General features: G+C 36.7%; 2 protein-coding genes across 5 annotated transcripts in view; one reads left to right on the top strand and one right to left on the bottom strand.

The window, feature by feature from the left end:
• The window catches only part of LOC117412581 (laminin subunit beta-2-like), a 63,899-nt gene extending 61,384 nt beyond the window's left edge, over positions 1-2,515 (top strand). For both annotated transcript variants that reach the window (XM_058999437.1, XM_058999438.1), the window contains 2 exons: positions 207-366; positions 1,272-2,515. In XM_058999437.1, the coding sequence (XP_058855420.1) occupies positions 207-366; positions 1,272-1,408 (297 nt within the window). In that variant the 3' untranslated portion in view covers positions 1,409-2,515. The remainder of the gene's footprint in view (positions 1-206; positions 367-1,271) is intronic.
• Positions 2,516-7,531: 5,016 nt separating this feature from the next.
• On the bottom strand, positions 7,532-14,056 carry LOC117413911 (trafficking protein particle complex subunit 6B). 3 transcript variants are annotated; one of them, XM_059000350.1, is made up of 6 exons: positions 13,614-14,056; positions 11,465-11,532; positions 10,870-10,987; positions 10,340-10,423; positions 8,963-9,056; positions 7,532-7,734 (listed from the first exon to the last, which is right to left on the bottom strand). In XM_059000350.1, exons 1-6 carry the CDS (start codon positions 13,692-13,694, stop codon positions 7,703-7,705), a joined length of 477 nt encoding a protein of 158 aa, XP_058856333.1. In that variant the 5' UTR covers positions 13,695-14,056; the 3' UTR covers positions 7,532-7,702. The 3 variants fall into 3 exon arrangements, with proteins under 3 accessions (XP_058856333.1, XP_058856332.1, XP_058856334.1); XM_059000349.1 differs by lacking the exon at positions 13,614-14,056 and adding an exon at positions 12,548-12,770; XM_059000351.1 differs by lacking the exons at positions 8,963-9,056; positions 13,614-14,056 and adding an exon at positions 12,548-12,780.
• Positions 14,057-14,083: the final 27 nt, after the last annotated feature.

Here is a 14,083-nt window from a genome sequence, read left to right as displayed (position 1 = left end):
ATAGGTCATGTTCATCCAACTTTCCATCTTACTGATAGTCGCTTAAATCTTGAATTCACAGACGTGGCTGGTGATGCATGTTACTGACATACTTGTTAGTGTTATTGAAGTAGGATAATTACTAGCGGTTATGTCAAAGAATCCTCAGTGTGGAAGGTATTCCGAGGGCCTCCTGTTCATTTCTCCCCGTGTTTGTTTCCCTGCAGCTCTTAGATGGCGAGCTCACTGACAAGTACAGAACGGTGCAGGACCTCGTCGACAGGAAAGCCAAAACCGTCCAAGAGGCCAAACAAAAAGCAGAGAAACTGCGAGACGAGGCCAAGAAGCTACTCAAGGAGGCCCAGAACAAGCTGCAGAGACTGACTGGTAGGAGCAGGAAGGGCACTGAGGCCTACAGCCTGTGCAATGAGTCCTGGTGGGCTTGGGCAAACTACCAAAAATAACAGTTGTGTGGCCGCTGAAAGTTACTTGACGTGTTCAATACTGCTCAACTTAAGAACCTTATGAAGATGTACTATTCCATATTGGACACGCAGGGGATATATATTTGTAGACATTATAGGGAGATATGTATATCCCCTCAGACACAGTGGCGCCTTGTATATGTATTGCATGTCACACTTACCTTTGCAGCTCATCCATTTGTAATGATACTTTGCATGGATATTTGTTACAGTTGTTCCCCATACCGTGATTGTAGGTCATGGTATTGATAGGGTACCTGAGGATGATCTATTGAGGGATATATCTTGGGAGTCCATGATAAATGCTTGAGTCAAAGTGTTGGTCAGTTAAAGTCAATACTAATAAGAAAACTAGTTATGAAATTAAACTTTTTTTTTTTTAAATAGTCCAGAACAGTTTCAGGAACTTAAAACGAAAACATATTCATAAAAAGGAGTTAACGCTTTGTGAATAGAGACAATAATTATATAATACTGTATTGAAATGCATTGACAAAGATACAAATATATTAAGATAGCCAACATCACTTCTTGTCAGAGAAATGTTAGAACTACTTCACCTTGTTTCTTTTTAGTCTTGATGAATATCTTCTGATTAAGTGTTTAACATTTTGTTGTAACTTTAGCATCAAGAACTACAGACAATGATGGGGGTGCATGTATACATAATAATACTTGTAAAATGATTTCAACTTAGAAGTATGTCTCAATTTTTATCAAACAATTTAATGTTTCTTTTAGTATTACAACTTATGTATGAACTACCTAAGGATAACTTCATTGTGTTTCTTTTTTTCCTGTCTGTAGACCTAGAGATAGATTACGAGGAGAATGAGAAAACGCTAGAGAGCAAAGCCAGGCAGCTCGACGGACTGGAGGACAAAATGAGAGGGATCCTGAAAGACATCAACCAGCAGATCCAAATCTACAACACCTGCCAGTAACATACGCTCACTCTCACATCCAGCAACCGCACTAGGGCACTCCCAGAGCTTCTGAACAACTGCTGGCCCTGCAAATGGTGCCCCCTAGTGTTACAGAGGCTTTACTCCAGTCAGAAGCTCCAGCGTTCGCACTTTTAGTTTTTAATATGTTCCATTTTTTTTTTTGTGGTTTGGTGTAAACACAGTCCTTAATCAGGCAATAGACCTTTGGCTGAAATTAGAAGTACAGTTTCTGGCTAAGAGAACACCCCCTGGGAAGCAAGTGAAGTGTTGACCACCAGACACAATATGTGTCAATCAATAAATAAATATGTATTACTTTTCATGACGCACATGCATCAACATATGAAATGAACAGAATGAGAGAAAAGCAATAGGCAAGTGTATGTTATAAACTATAATAATAAAGTAACTGCAAAACTAAATTAGCACACCACCCCTACACATGTTAAAAAATGCAACAGTAGCTCTAGATTAATCGTGAGTACATGTACAATATTCAAGACATGCACAAAATTATTTACCATAATGGTGAAGTGACTCACCAGAAAGGGAAACACCAAACTGCTCAGTGACTTGTGTCTGATTCAGGCTTTTTTCAAGAGCTTGAACAATGTGTTCAATTTGTTTACATGCCATTCTGTAGTGATGAGGTGCACTCATGGATATCAGAATACAAAATGAGGCAATGATAAAAGACGAAAATATTTAATAAACCAATCAGTGTGCCTCAAGACACTCTCGCGATGAAGTCACTTGAAAAGATTGAATATCCATTTTAATTTAAGTTTGATGATGATGAATTATCAGGTTACAAAACAGTACTGTATCAGTTGTGAATGAATCACTATCGCTGCCAAAAATGAGTTATTTTAAGCAAAGTTCCTGTTCCTTTAGGTGGAGCATTTACAATAGGAAAAATCTGTTTCACCACAAGGGTGTTCTCTTAGCCGAAGTGTTCTCTTAGGAGATGTTCCTATATGCAGAGACTACTGTAATAAAAAAAATAGCTTTTGAAAAACATGTGTCTTCATGTCTTCTTTTAGAGGCAAAAAACAACAGGTGTACAAAATAAAGAATTCTCTCACTTCTGTATCATTAATGGTATTTGGTATTTGGTTTCCAATTCTTTGTCTCACATTGATCATGCAAAAAGCCTATAATGAAAAATGGAAACAATAGAAGCACTGGGAATTCCATGAATAATACTGTACATGGATGGGAGTTGTTTAATGATGTACACCCTACTGTATGTCCTGCCTTTAAATTTCCTTCAGCCAAGAGTCTCAATTGAAGCCTTGCTGAGCTGAAGATGTTAACTCGTACCAACCTTTCAAATATACTTTCAAGAAAATATAAATTATTATTCTATAGCATATGGCAAGAAAATATTTTTAACAGGTGCCAGCTATAGAAGAGAGATATTTTCCTCATGGATCAGATATATTATATAATATGTGATGTCAACAATGTGAGTTACCATCTTACCCATAAAATAGGACTTTAAGTTGCTATGTTGTAAACAACATAATGGAGTTTATTTGGTCAACCTATTCACTGTATGCTGTTTTAGAGAGTTTTACAGCACCAGTGAATCCACCTGGATTTAATCACCACTTATTTTCAGGAATAATCCTAGAATAACCAAGGATGTAATCCAGGGTGATTCCCCAATGCTGTAAAATGCTCTGAAATAATCCAGCTGGCATACTGGCAGTGTACAGGGTGATCAAACCAACCCCAATGTCAGAAAATACTTATATTGTGTAAGCAATCCAAAACTGGATCCCTGCTAATAGTGAAAGAAATACTGTTCTGCATTCTATAGTTTGTACACCATAGTTTGTACTTATCTTCTTTTTGTTCTGGACATCCAATCAAAGGGTGTGTATTTTTACTGTTGTTTTAGTGCTTTTTACCAGAGAGAGAGAGCAGGTAGGCTGGAGTATATCAGTCTTTGATAATACAGCATATGTTTTCTTTCACTGTTGGCAGGACATGCGGTTCCCTTTTGGCAACTGTTATTAATGACAGACTAGTATGTGTACCTGCCTTCGCAAACCTTATTCGTTCCACACAGAAGACTAGGATCTTGACGAACCTTGTCAACATTCTCAAAGCTTTTTGCTCCAAATTGTTATTAGTGAAAGAAAAAAAAAGCATAATTCTAAATCTACTGTAACGCACTTAAATGTTGTTTATTTCTGGTTTGGTGATAACAATTTGGGTAAAAAACATCATTCTTGAAACTTGCTATTTTTTGTTGTGTTTTAACATTTTAATTGGATAATTGGATTTCTCTATTGATATAATTTTGTTTTTTACTTTTTTTTTCTTTGTTTTGAATTTTTTTAATATAAATATTTTTTGAAGCCTATGTTGGTGTATTATAGTCTATGATAGTTTCATAAACATCAAACTATCTATCCAAAACAAATGCAAGATTAAAAAGACAGATTAAAAAGAGAAAAATAAAGGCACGATTCTTTTAGAAACGTTTTGGTTCAGCACAGCAAGTAAATGAGTTATGAAGGAGACACCTCTGGCTGGAAGAATAAGATTTAGGATGCATGCTCTTTAGAGGATAAGCTTTTGGAAACATTAACAGTGTTGTCATTGGCTCAGCTGGGAAACAAACTGGGACACACTACTGTAGATCACAAGCTGTAATAATATTTCCATGGTAGAAATCTCAAGAATGTTCAGGCTGGTTCTCTGAGCTTTTAATGCAAAAGAGAAAAATGACCATTAAATGCTTTTAAAGATCCAATATTTCATATTACTAACATCCCTTATAAAAAGTTTACCATATTACAGTGTAATAAAGCATAGTGATAGCATAGTAAAAACACAGGTAACAGTAAATCCCAGAGAGGCATGGCAAAGCATGTACATAAACATGGCAAACATATGCATAGTATAACCATGGGGAAAGCTAAATTACAGTGTGCAGTGTACATTACTGGTACCAGTATTTAATTACCATGTTTCCAGCTTTGCCATGGACTCAAACCACAAATACCATTTTATTAAAGATCAGAGCTGCACCTCATATTGTACTGAATGCAGTTTTATAGAACAGCGAATATTTAACCAGAATCCATCTGTTTAGACTGTGTAGAAAATAGCTGCCATCCAAACTGTGCAAAGCCCTGCCTTCACATCTCTGTACTTTTGAGTCTGTTAGCTGGAATCAATATCATTAATGCCTGCACCAGGACTGTCTATGAAGCCCTTAACATAATAAAAGTGGGATATTTACAACCAGTGCAGCTGTGAGCCTGTGATGCAACTTAACCATTACAAAGGAGCCAAAAAATGAGTTACATTAAGGAACATAATTCTAACCCCTGGATAAGCCAGTGTTGCAGATTTAGGATTAGGCACATGGAACAGTCTTTACCTCTCCATTACCTCCTGTAACTTCTACTTGAAATATCTCACAATCACAATGTTCAGGGTTAGCACTCTGCTCTAACCAGCCCATCGCTTTTAGATTGGAAGGGGTTAGTTCTGGAACACTAGGTTTAATTTACTTTTAATGTCAGGATTTCTTTCCAATGCAGTCAAAACTACTCAGATACAGAAAATGTTTTATGTTTAATTTTTTCTTAAATATCATAGTTTTCCGGCTTCAGTCAGGATGACTTGAATTATGGGGGAAATTAATGTCTAAAAATAATAAAGCAAAGAATCGAAAAGTGAAAAGTGTTTGTGGAAATACAGAAAGATGACAACCATTTGAAACCCCATACAAATTGTATTTTTAAAGTTGAAAAAAAAAACATGCATAAAAAGTTATTTATCAGGTATTTTAAAACACTGTGCGTTATATCATGGAATAAAAGCTTTTTCCTCTAACTGGTTTGTGATTTTTGTTCTGTAGAGACAAGTATCAAATGATGTCCAGTGAAACTTCATTATTTTTCCTTGTGAATATAAGCACCAGGGACTGCAATATATCTTGAGAACCACTCATCCACTTGAGATGAAACTTGGTATGGGAATTTCTTAGCATTTAGTAATAGTGTCATGTATAAGGTGGCCTTTCCAGTAGAGGTCTCTATTAAATCAAGTAAGAAACTGAAAGAGGAACTTCTAGCAGAAGGAATTGCAATAAAAAGGTGTAAGAGACAAACAACAGGGACATTGTCGCTGCTGCGTCCGATTTTCAATATCATAGTTGCACTGAAAAACTAGCCATGCGTCTTTGCAAGGTTTTGTTGGAACTTTGTGGAGTTTTCAGGGTGTTCCCTGCTGTTTGTTTTTTCAGTTTACCTGCAATTCTCAATGAGTAGAAGGATCGCATCTCGCTGTGTTGAGTCTCTTTGGCTAAGGTGTGTTTTGAGTTGTTCTAAATGAGTTGCAGTGAGCCGTAAAAGGATTTTTTTTAAGAATCAACAGGTTTGTGTGAAATGTGTTAATGAGGGTAACACAAGAGTGTTAAGTTTGTAATTAATGACAGCATATGTGATTTTGACACAATCTGTACTTAAACACAAACTTAAGCACAGCTAGAGCTATATAGAATTGTGAAACAAACATGGTATTTCGTCTTCTACAGTAGACTGCTTGAGGAAAGAATGAGAAAGGGAAGGAGAAGATACCCTGAGTATATGGACCAGAGTGACTTTTCTTGACCAGTCAGATGAACATATCATGTCTTAAGAGAGATAACGGCTTGATGCCTTCTCTTCACTCTCCTTCCTCCCATTCTCGCTCCTTCTCTTCCCATCCCCATATATCTTTTTGTATTTTTTCCTTTATTTTGTATATATTGTATATATGTGTTTGCTTAATTTTGTGCAACTTCTTTAAACAGTGCCTCATTACACATTATCACTCAGTCACGAGGCTAGTTAAGCTCCTTAGGCCTGGCCTGTTATGGAAAATATGCAAAATAAGCACAGGTGTTCAGGCAGGATCTTTCTCTAATTTAGTGCTGCACAAACTATGGTGAGTACAGAGTAGGTTTTGGTGCATTACAGTGGCCAGTTCTGCTGCCTGCCAAGAAGAAGGGATCTGAAGCAAGAGGGTTACCGTGAACCCCAGTCAAGAGGAGATAGAAAAAGATGGGGTCCCTCTTGACCCGAAGAAAAGAGCTTGCTTGCCTGCAGCTGAACAGTTTTTCTTTATTATTATTATTATTTATTTCTTAGCAGACGCCCTTATCCAGGTCGACTTAGTCGTAAACAAAAATACATTTCAAGAGCCACACACTGAATGTTCTATAATTAAAAATAAACCTGTACTTTCCAGTTACCAGTTTCTCTGAAAAATGAACTTTGGTTGTGAAATAACAACACTTTGCATTTTTATAGGCTAGAAAGGGGGGGGATTCTTTCTAGCTGATAGTTTTTCTATAGAAAGAATGCCACATTGATCTTGTCATGAATTATTGTGTGTCTGAAGTTTTATTAACTTTTATTTTTATTAACTAAGCAAGCGAAGTGCAGCAACCGGTCAGGAATCTGACTGCAAATATTAAGCTTGCTAAATTATTGTGTTATTAATACATATCAATAATTTGCATACCAACTGAACTTCCTGCCCTGTACTTGTCCTGAGCCAGTAGTCCATGAATGTAACAAATTCAAACTAACACTTCAAGCTCCCAGTACTTTCAAAACTAACCATCTTTTCTGAAAATAAGTTTATACCCAATGATAGCCATCTAAACTATGCATTTTTCATCAGCCAAAAATCAAAGTGTTGTTTGATCTCGTGACAGCAACAACTAAAAACTGGTCTAGTAATGTGCTTCTGAAGGAATATCCTGGAGTATATTTTTAGTGGAGGTGTTAAGACAGGATCCGGGCAGGATGTTTAATTAAGATGTTAGTTGTTGAAGTATATTATTATTTTAGATGGAATGTTGAATAAACTTATAATAAGTTGCAAAAGGAAGATACAGCTTTTATATATCTCTGTGTTCATGTGCAGGATTTCATTTGCATAACAAATCAATGAGTCACATGTGGGACAGCCTTTTTTAAAGTATAGTCTACATATTTGAAGTGGTTTCCACTTTTTGTCCAATCTGTTTTACACATACACTACAGGGCATTCTTATTTAGTGCTCCCAGGACATTAGACTCAAAATAAACACATACAACAAGTTGCTGTTGTTTATGGTCCTTTTAATAGCTTTGGTGCAGATTTATGTATACATTATTCAATACTAATCAAGTGGATAAATACTTGGCAGCAGTATTAATGGCAGCTGTTAAGAGATGTCACAATTAAATTACATGGTATTGATAACACAATGGGCTTTATTTCAGTGGTGTGAGTCTACATCTTCTGTATCATAATTTGAAATTTACCTGTAAAGACAACAAAAAAATATCATTAAATATAATAACTATCAACTGGAACAATTTACACCCCTCCTTCCTGTTTTCTGCTAACTGCTGGTATTTCTTTAATCTCCACCATTGTCCACTGCTGTTCAAGTAGCAGTACTTTAATAGTTTTGCTATAACAATATGGCAATGCAACACAGTATGCATTTGCAATGTCCCTGTTGTGTCCCGAAAGCCCAGCGCTGCATAGAGACAGCTGTGCGGGGAGACAGAAAAGGAGCCGGAGCAGCTGTCTATTTCTTCCCACAGCCACCTCTGTCTGTGCCTGCTCAGGTTCAGAACCAGCACATGCTCCCTACACTGCAGCAGAGCATCTCAAGTGAATGGAGAGCAGACAGAAGGCAAATTTGAAATGTGTAACTTGCTCCTCTAAAGAAGCAGTGTGTGCAGCAGTTTCAGATTAGTATTATTTCTTTTGTTCAATGTATTTATATGGGGAGCGCATGAGATTTTAATATACTTCCTGTCAATAGACAGTGGTGATAACTTAACACAAAGTAGTAGTCATTAAAACAGCACACACTGTTATGGAGCACAACTACCTTGGTCTTTATTAATTTTCTGCAGATGTGTGTTTAATTTCCACATTTCATTTTCTCTTAGAATTGGGTGAAGACCATTTTTACCTTATTCACATTACCTTAATGATCTGCACTCTGTTTTTTTTAATGAATTCACTGGCAATCACATGGTTTCAATGTGTGTTAATTGTGTATAATTTACACAGTGTGGATATGGTATTTTTCACTCCCTGTGTAACAAGTATTAGGACACTACTGTGCCGAAAAGGACGTTTTGTGTTCCATGTTTCAGGTGGGTTCCTAATACCTGCTGCACAGGGACTGAATCTAGAGTGTGGTGAAAGGTTATATTTTACCAGATTCAAAGTGGAAATAAAGTTTGGAAAACTAAACTACTTATTTCATACTAACTAAAAAATGCTCAATCACATGAAAATTGGATTGCAAATTAAGTCAATAGCAATCTCGTAGTTTCAATCTTTGTTGATCAATGACTACAACTTCAGCCCCTACACGTAAAGTTGTTATTGAGAGATATAAATTGGGTTGTCCGCATGGTCTGCCTTTTTTTAAAGTATAAAGTGCGCGGAAGGATAAATATGTAGAATATATTTTGGTGTAAAACAGACTGTGAAGTAGATTTCATGCATCTATAAATAAACACTTACACGCTGGCATTGCTGAAACTTCTGCTGTCACAATACTCTTGACCCCGAGGTTTGATAGCCCGCCTCTCACCAGCCCACAGCTAAATGCTAAATACTGGTAAAGAGAGATGTATGGTAATTCTGTACAGAGCATTCCCAGTGGAAACACTTTCATTACTCTGAATATCTAGTCCCTCATGCAGCAGACTGCCTCCTAATTAATGGAAAGTTACAACTGTGGACTATGATCCTAGTTTTAAATCTCAGATCATTTATTAAACTGTATTTATTTAACGGTACATTAATTATATTAACATCTTGCTTTCTTGTTTTCTGGTATTAAACATGGCTAAACTGGGCAGTTTGTTTTATGCACCGTCTTTTCTTTTTTTTTTATCTGCAGCTGAATCCATTCTGAATTTAGACAGGATCAAATATGACAGGTTCTACTCTATATGAAAAGGCTGCATTCTGCTATGTTTATCTTGATGCCTAATGCCAGTGTGATAAAAAGATAAAACCATAAACTAATGACAAACCTGTTAGGTCAGTAAATAGGTTTTTCAAACAAACACATTGTATAACAGATTGTTGCAAGAGTTACAAAACAAAGATCCAGAAAGTCACTCACATTTCTTTGGGGAAAATAATTAAAACTTGTAGCTCCAACCTGACAGAAGCACCTCCAGGCAACCGCCCTATATTTTTCAATGATGTGAATACTCACAACAGGCTTGTCCTTCTACCCTGGTAACCTACCCTCATCAACTAAAACTGGGATACCCCTACACACTATAAAGAGAACAAAGGAAAATAAGTAACCACTTTAAAAGAAGGAAGGTTTTTTTGCCTAAGGACCTAAAATTGTACCCAAATAAAACAAATATAAAGCCTGCAGTATATCTAAAGCTCCAGCTAAACAGATCCAGTGGGTCACATGATTTGGTTGCAGCTAACGCACTCGAGTGAGTTTGGTACCTGGATGCAGCAGCAACTTGTCTTTGAAATATCTGAATATTCTTCTTTAACACATAAAATATATTAGATTTTTTGTTTTACAATTTCATACATCCCATATTTAGTTTTAACTTTAAAATGCATTACATTCATTAGATTATTTGCACAGACAAACAAACTGTATCCATTTGTTTCTCTATTGTAATATTTCTGTCATTACGAAGTTGTATATATCTTCAGTTTTATTTTGTTTCCTAGAGCAAGCCATTACAATCTAAGCCTTCTATGCCACCCTCCTGCACACTACATTCACGTCTGCTGTAAACCCATTGCTTCAGCTGGGTTTAGGCTTAGGACTAGAATAAATCTCGATACAGCAAATTACTGTCTCTTCTACTCTGATGTAAAGGCACTGCATTTTTGTTGTTACTTTCAGCTCACCTTAGGTGCATGTTCTAAATACTGCTTCCCTCCAGACATCTGTGCTAACAGTCTGAACTTGTTATCCTGAAGCACATAAATACCCTAAAGAATTAAAAGAAAGAATATATAATTTGTTATTATTTGACTTTACATATTATAAAGATTATACATAAATCAGTCACTGTTCATAGCACTGATTTATATACTGTATGCAAAGACCATGACTTCATCCCTGCTGACAATAACAAAGCACATGTTACTTTGACTAGCTCTTTTGATTGCCAGGGCATTTTACAGCACCAGGAAATCCCTCTAAATTGCACCAAGTTATCCTTGGATTACCCCTGAAATAGGACGATTCCTGGTACTGTATAATACAAAAAAAAATGCCATGGCTTATCCTAGCAGGGTATACTTTAATCAAATCAACCTCCAAAGTCAAGCTGCCAAACAATTCATCTTTTATGTGTTGTTACAAATGCAGTACTTTTTCATTTCTGAACTACTTGGTAGAAAATGCAATTCACCCATTTAAGCATTTAAGTCACCTGATGGTTTGTCCTTAAGTTATCAATTTGCTTTTTAAAAACACTAGTCCAGAAGTCTTTACAGATGAACTTCATCACATCCAACTCATCTTTGAAACGTGCTGTGTCTTTCGTGAACCTTAAGAAAAATACATGAAGAAACAGTTTAGTTTTTGCTTTTTTTTTGAGAAATCAGATCTTCATAAATAGGACACACGTTACCGTATTCAAAGAGTTTTTAAAAGTCTTTTTGATTAAGTTTGGCATTTATAAAACTTTTCTGTTGTTAGTTTTAGCATCAGAAGTAGTTTGTGAAAACCAAAAATGTATTAAAAAAGTTTGTGAATTGGGCCCAGCATCTCAGATATCATTAAGTTGTAAAGATAGGCTATACCCTTTAATGGTATAACAGTTCGGCCACTTATGAGTCACTACAGGTCACCATCTTAGTACTTTTTTTCTTTGTGTTTACAGTATTGCACTATATGTAAAAAGGATAATTGCTGTAACCAATTATTCAGTTTGCTGCCTGAAGGGTCCTCTTGAAATAACTTTGTTAAACTGATGAGTCAAGATGAACCCTCTCCAATGGAAACTCTGTAATTAAACCACCTACCTTTCTATTAATCCTTGTCCAACTCTGAAACCCATGTTTTCCAGTCTGGTAATACACCTTCCATTCTCCTGCCAGAGATACAAATTGAGACCGTCAGTGTGTGTGTATTCAACACTGACAGTGCTGACCTCTGTCAGACATTCTAGCTCGACATTCCAACACACTATCAGGGCAGCAGTGTGGAGTAGTGGTCTGGACTCCTGGCCAGGGGGTTATGGGTTCAATCCCAGGTGGGGGACACTGCTGATGTACCCTTGAGTGAGGTACTTTACATAGATTGCTCCAGTAAAAACCAAACTGTGTTAATGGGTAATTGTATGTAAAAAATAACGTGATATAATTGTAAGTTGCCCTGGATAAGATGTTCTAGCATGTGCTACAAAATTAATAATAAATAATAATATCCAATAGCAATGTAAGGGCTTACTGAGCAGTGGAATCACAGTTAAAATGTTACGAGCCATTGTAGAATAGTACCACAGTGGTAACATGTTTGTATTTTAACATACACAACATTGTACTACCAGTAGCATTTGTATTATAATTGATGTATACCAAAGGTATTTTTTATTTGTTTCTGTAAGGGCACAAACCTTCATATCACCTGCTATATCAGCCTATATATTGTGTCATGTAAAATGTGTCATGTCAGCACAAACTGATTGAAAAAAACTGACACAGGGCAGGTGTACACTGTATAAAATGTATACAAATCTTAATTTTGTGTTTGTTCAAAATCTGCTCCCTGACATTGTTATTTATTAGTACCTCTCCACTGTGTCATCAAACAATAAACCAGGGTTCTCCCTAGGAATTCTGTACATCCGGGTGGCAGAGCATTATAGCCGGGAGCACTTTTAACGCAAAAATAAAACTGCCTTACCTTAAATATATAATATGACAAAGAATGAGAATAATAATAATGAATAACAATCCAGCCTAATTCACACAAAGGCTACACTGCTCCATTTACCCTAGATCCTGTGCAATCTTGTTTTGTGTTTCTGGCAGAGCTTGCACATCATACCACCCAATTCCTTGCTGTAAAAAAGCCATTTCCCCCCCACATAACATCATACCCACTGTCACAATGTTTCTTTTTTTATGCACGGGCCCCTCTTGCGGTTCTTCCAATTCGTTTTCTACAAGTTGCTCTTCGTTGACTATAATCAGGCTGTTCTTTTTCATTTTCTACATTTTCTTTTTCCTCGTCCATTTCGATTTGGTAATTTCCACATTCATAAGGTCACCATATGGCTCCGTGTTCAGCGGGACAGTTTATGCTTTCCAACTCACAACCCATTGCATTCTGGTACGTTTTACCTGTCTCAGGTACCATTCTTGCCTTTAAGAGAAGCAGGACTACGCTTACCAGAATGCGTTGGGTTGTGAGTTGAAAAGCCTGAACTATCCCAAACTGTCCCGCTGAACACGGAGCCATATGGTCACCTTATACATTCATTGTCACTATTATTGCTTAGAAAATAATCGGTTATTTTTTTAGCAGTCATTTTAATGTTTCAGCCACTAGACGTGGTTAAAACGGAAAACCCACCCCTTCAACTCTCTGATTGGTTAAATGTAGTGTCAAAACGTAACACAGCCACACACCTGTCGTGTGGTTTCAAGTTTTTTTTTTCCCCAACCAGTGCGTGCAGTGATCCTTATCGTTAAAGGCACGTAGCATCCGCAAGACTGGCGGATCTGGATTGTTCAGCTGGGCGGCACGCCCACCTGAAACGGCCTGGGGAGAACCCAACGATCCACTATTCACATATGTGCAAATGATTTTAACGCGCAACCCATCTCTCAAGAGAATGGTACCCCAAATCGATATGCATTTTCTGTAAAGATGAACGACTGGGGGTGGGGCATATATTGAACCCTGCAGAAACAATAATCACTATTGGCTGCAGTGTCTGAGAATGACAACTTTCCATAGTTTTGCTTTCTGTGCAGGCTTTGTTGACAGGCCAGGAATCTCGTCCCTGCAGCAGTAGGGGTTATAATTAAGATAACTAAGCATTGTTATTATTAATAGTAGTAGTATTTAAACACGACCTTACCAGATAACAACCACTACAAATATATGAAAAAAGTCGTCTTTGTGGTTAAAATGTTTTGAACGACAGAATCGTTCAGAACTTACCATTTCCCCTTGTTCAGATGACTTGTACACATATTGTATCAATTCGTTATGAAGGAACTGAAAGAGAGCTTCATCCGCCATCCTGTTCCAAACCTCGCGTTTCTAAGCTAAATGGAGTTAGGACTGTTTTACAGCAATAAAGTTAAAATGAAAAATTACAAAATACATTTACACGTCCGCTTTCTCTGGTGACAGGCTACAGTATTGCAATACTACTGTGTATATACAGAGAACCACATATATTGTCTAAAATAAAATAGTTCGTGTTATGTCCAACTATTATAATCGATTTTGATATATTTAATTAAAATAAAATTGACCGACTCTTAAAAAAACACACAACAAAAAACCAATAACCTTTTATACAATTACAACAAAAAATACCGCTAGTATGGTATAATCCATCCATATGCTTACAAGCCAACACTTTATGATACTGTACACCACGGGGTCCTTTGAGTTTCACGTGA

The sequence above is a fragment of the Acipenser ruthenus genome, chromosome 25 (assembly GCF_902713425.1).
Source record: "Acipenser ruthenus chromosome 25, fAciRut3.2 maternal haplotype, whole genome shotgun sequence".
Taxonomy (NCBI): domain Eukaryota; kingdom Metazoa; phylum Chordata; class Actinopteri; order Acipenseriformes; family Acipenseridae; genus Acipenser; species Acipenser ruthenus.
The sequence above is the reverse complement of the archived record's forward strand: the minus strand, read 5'-3'. Positions and strand labels throughout refer to the sequence as shown.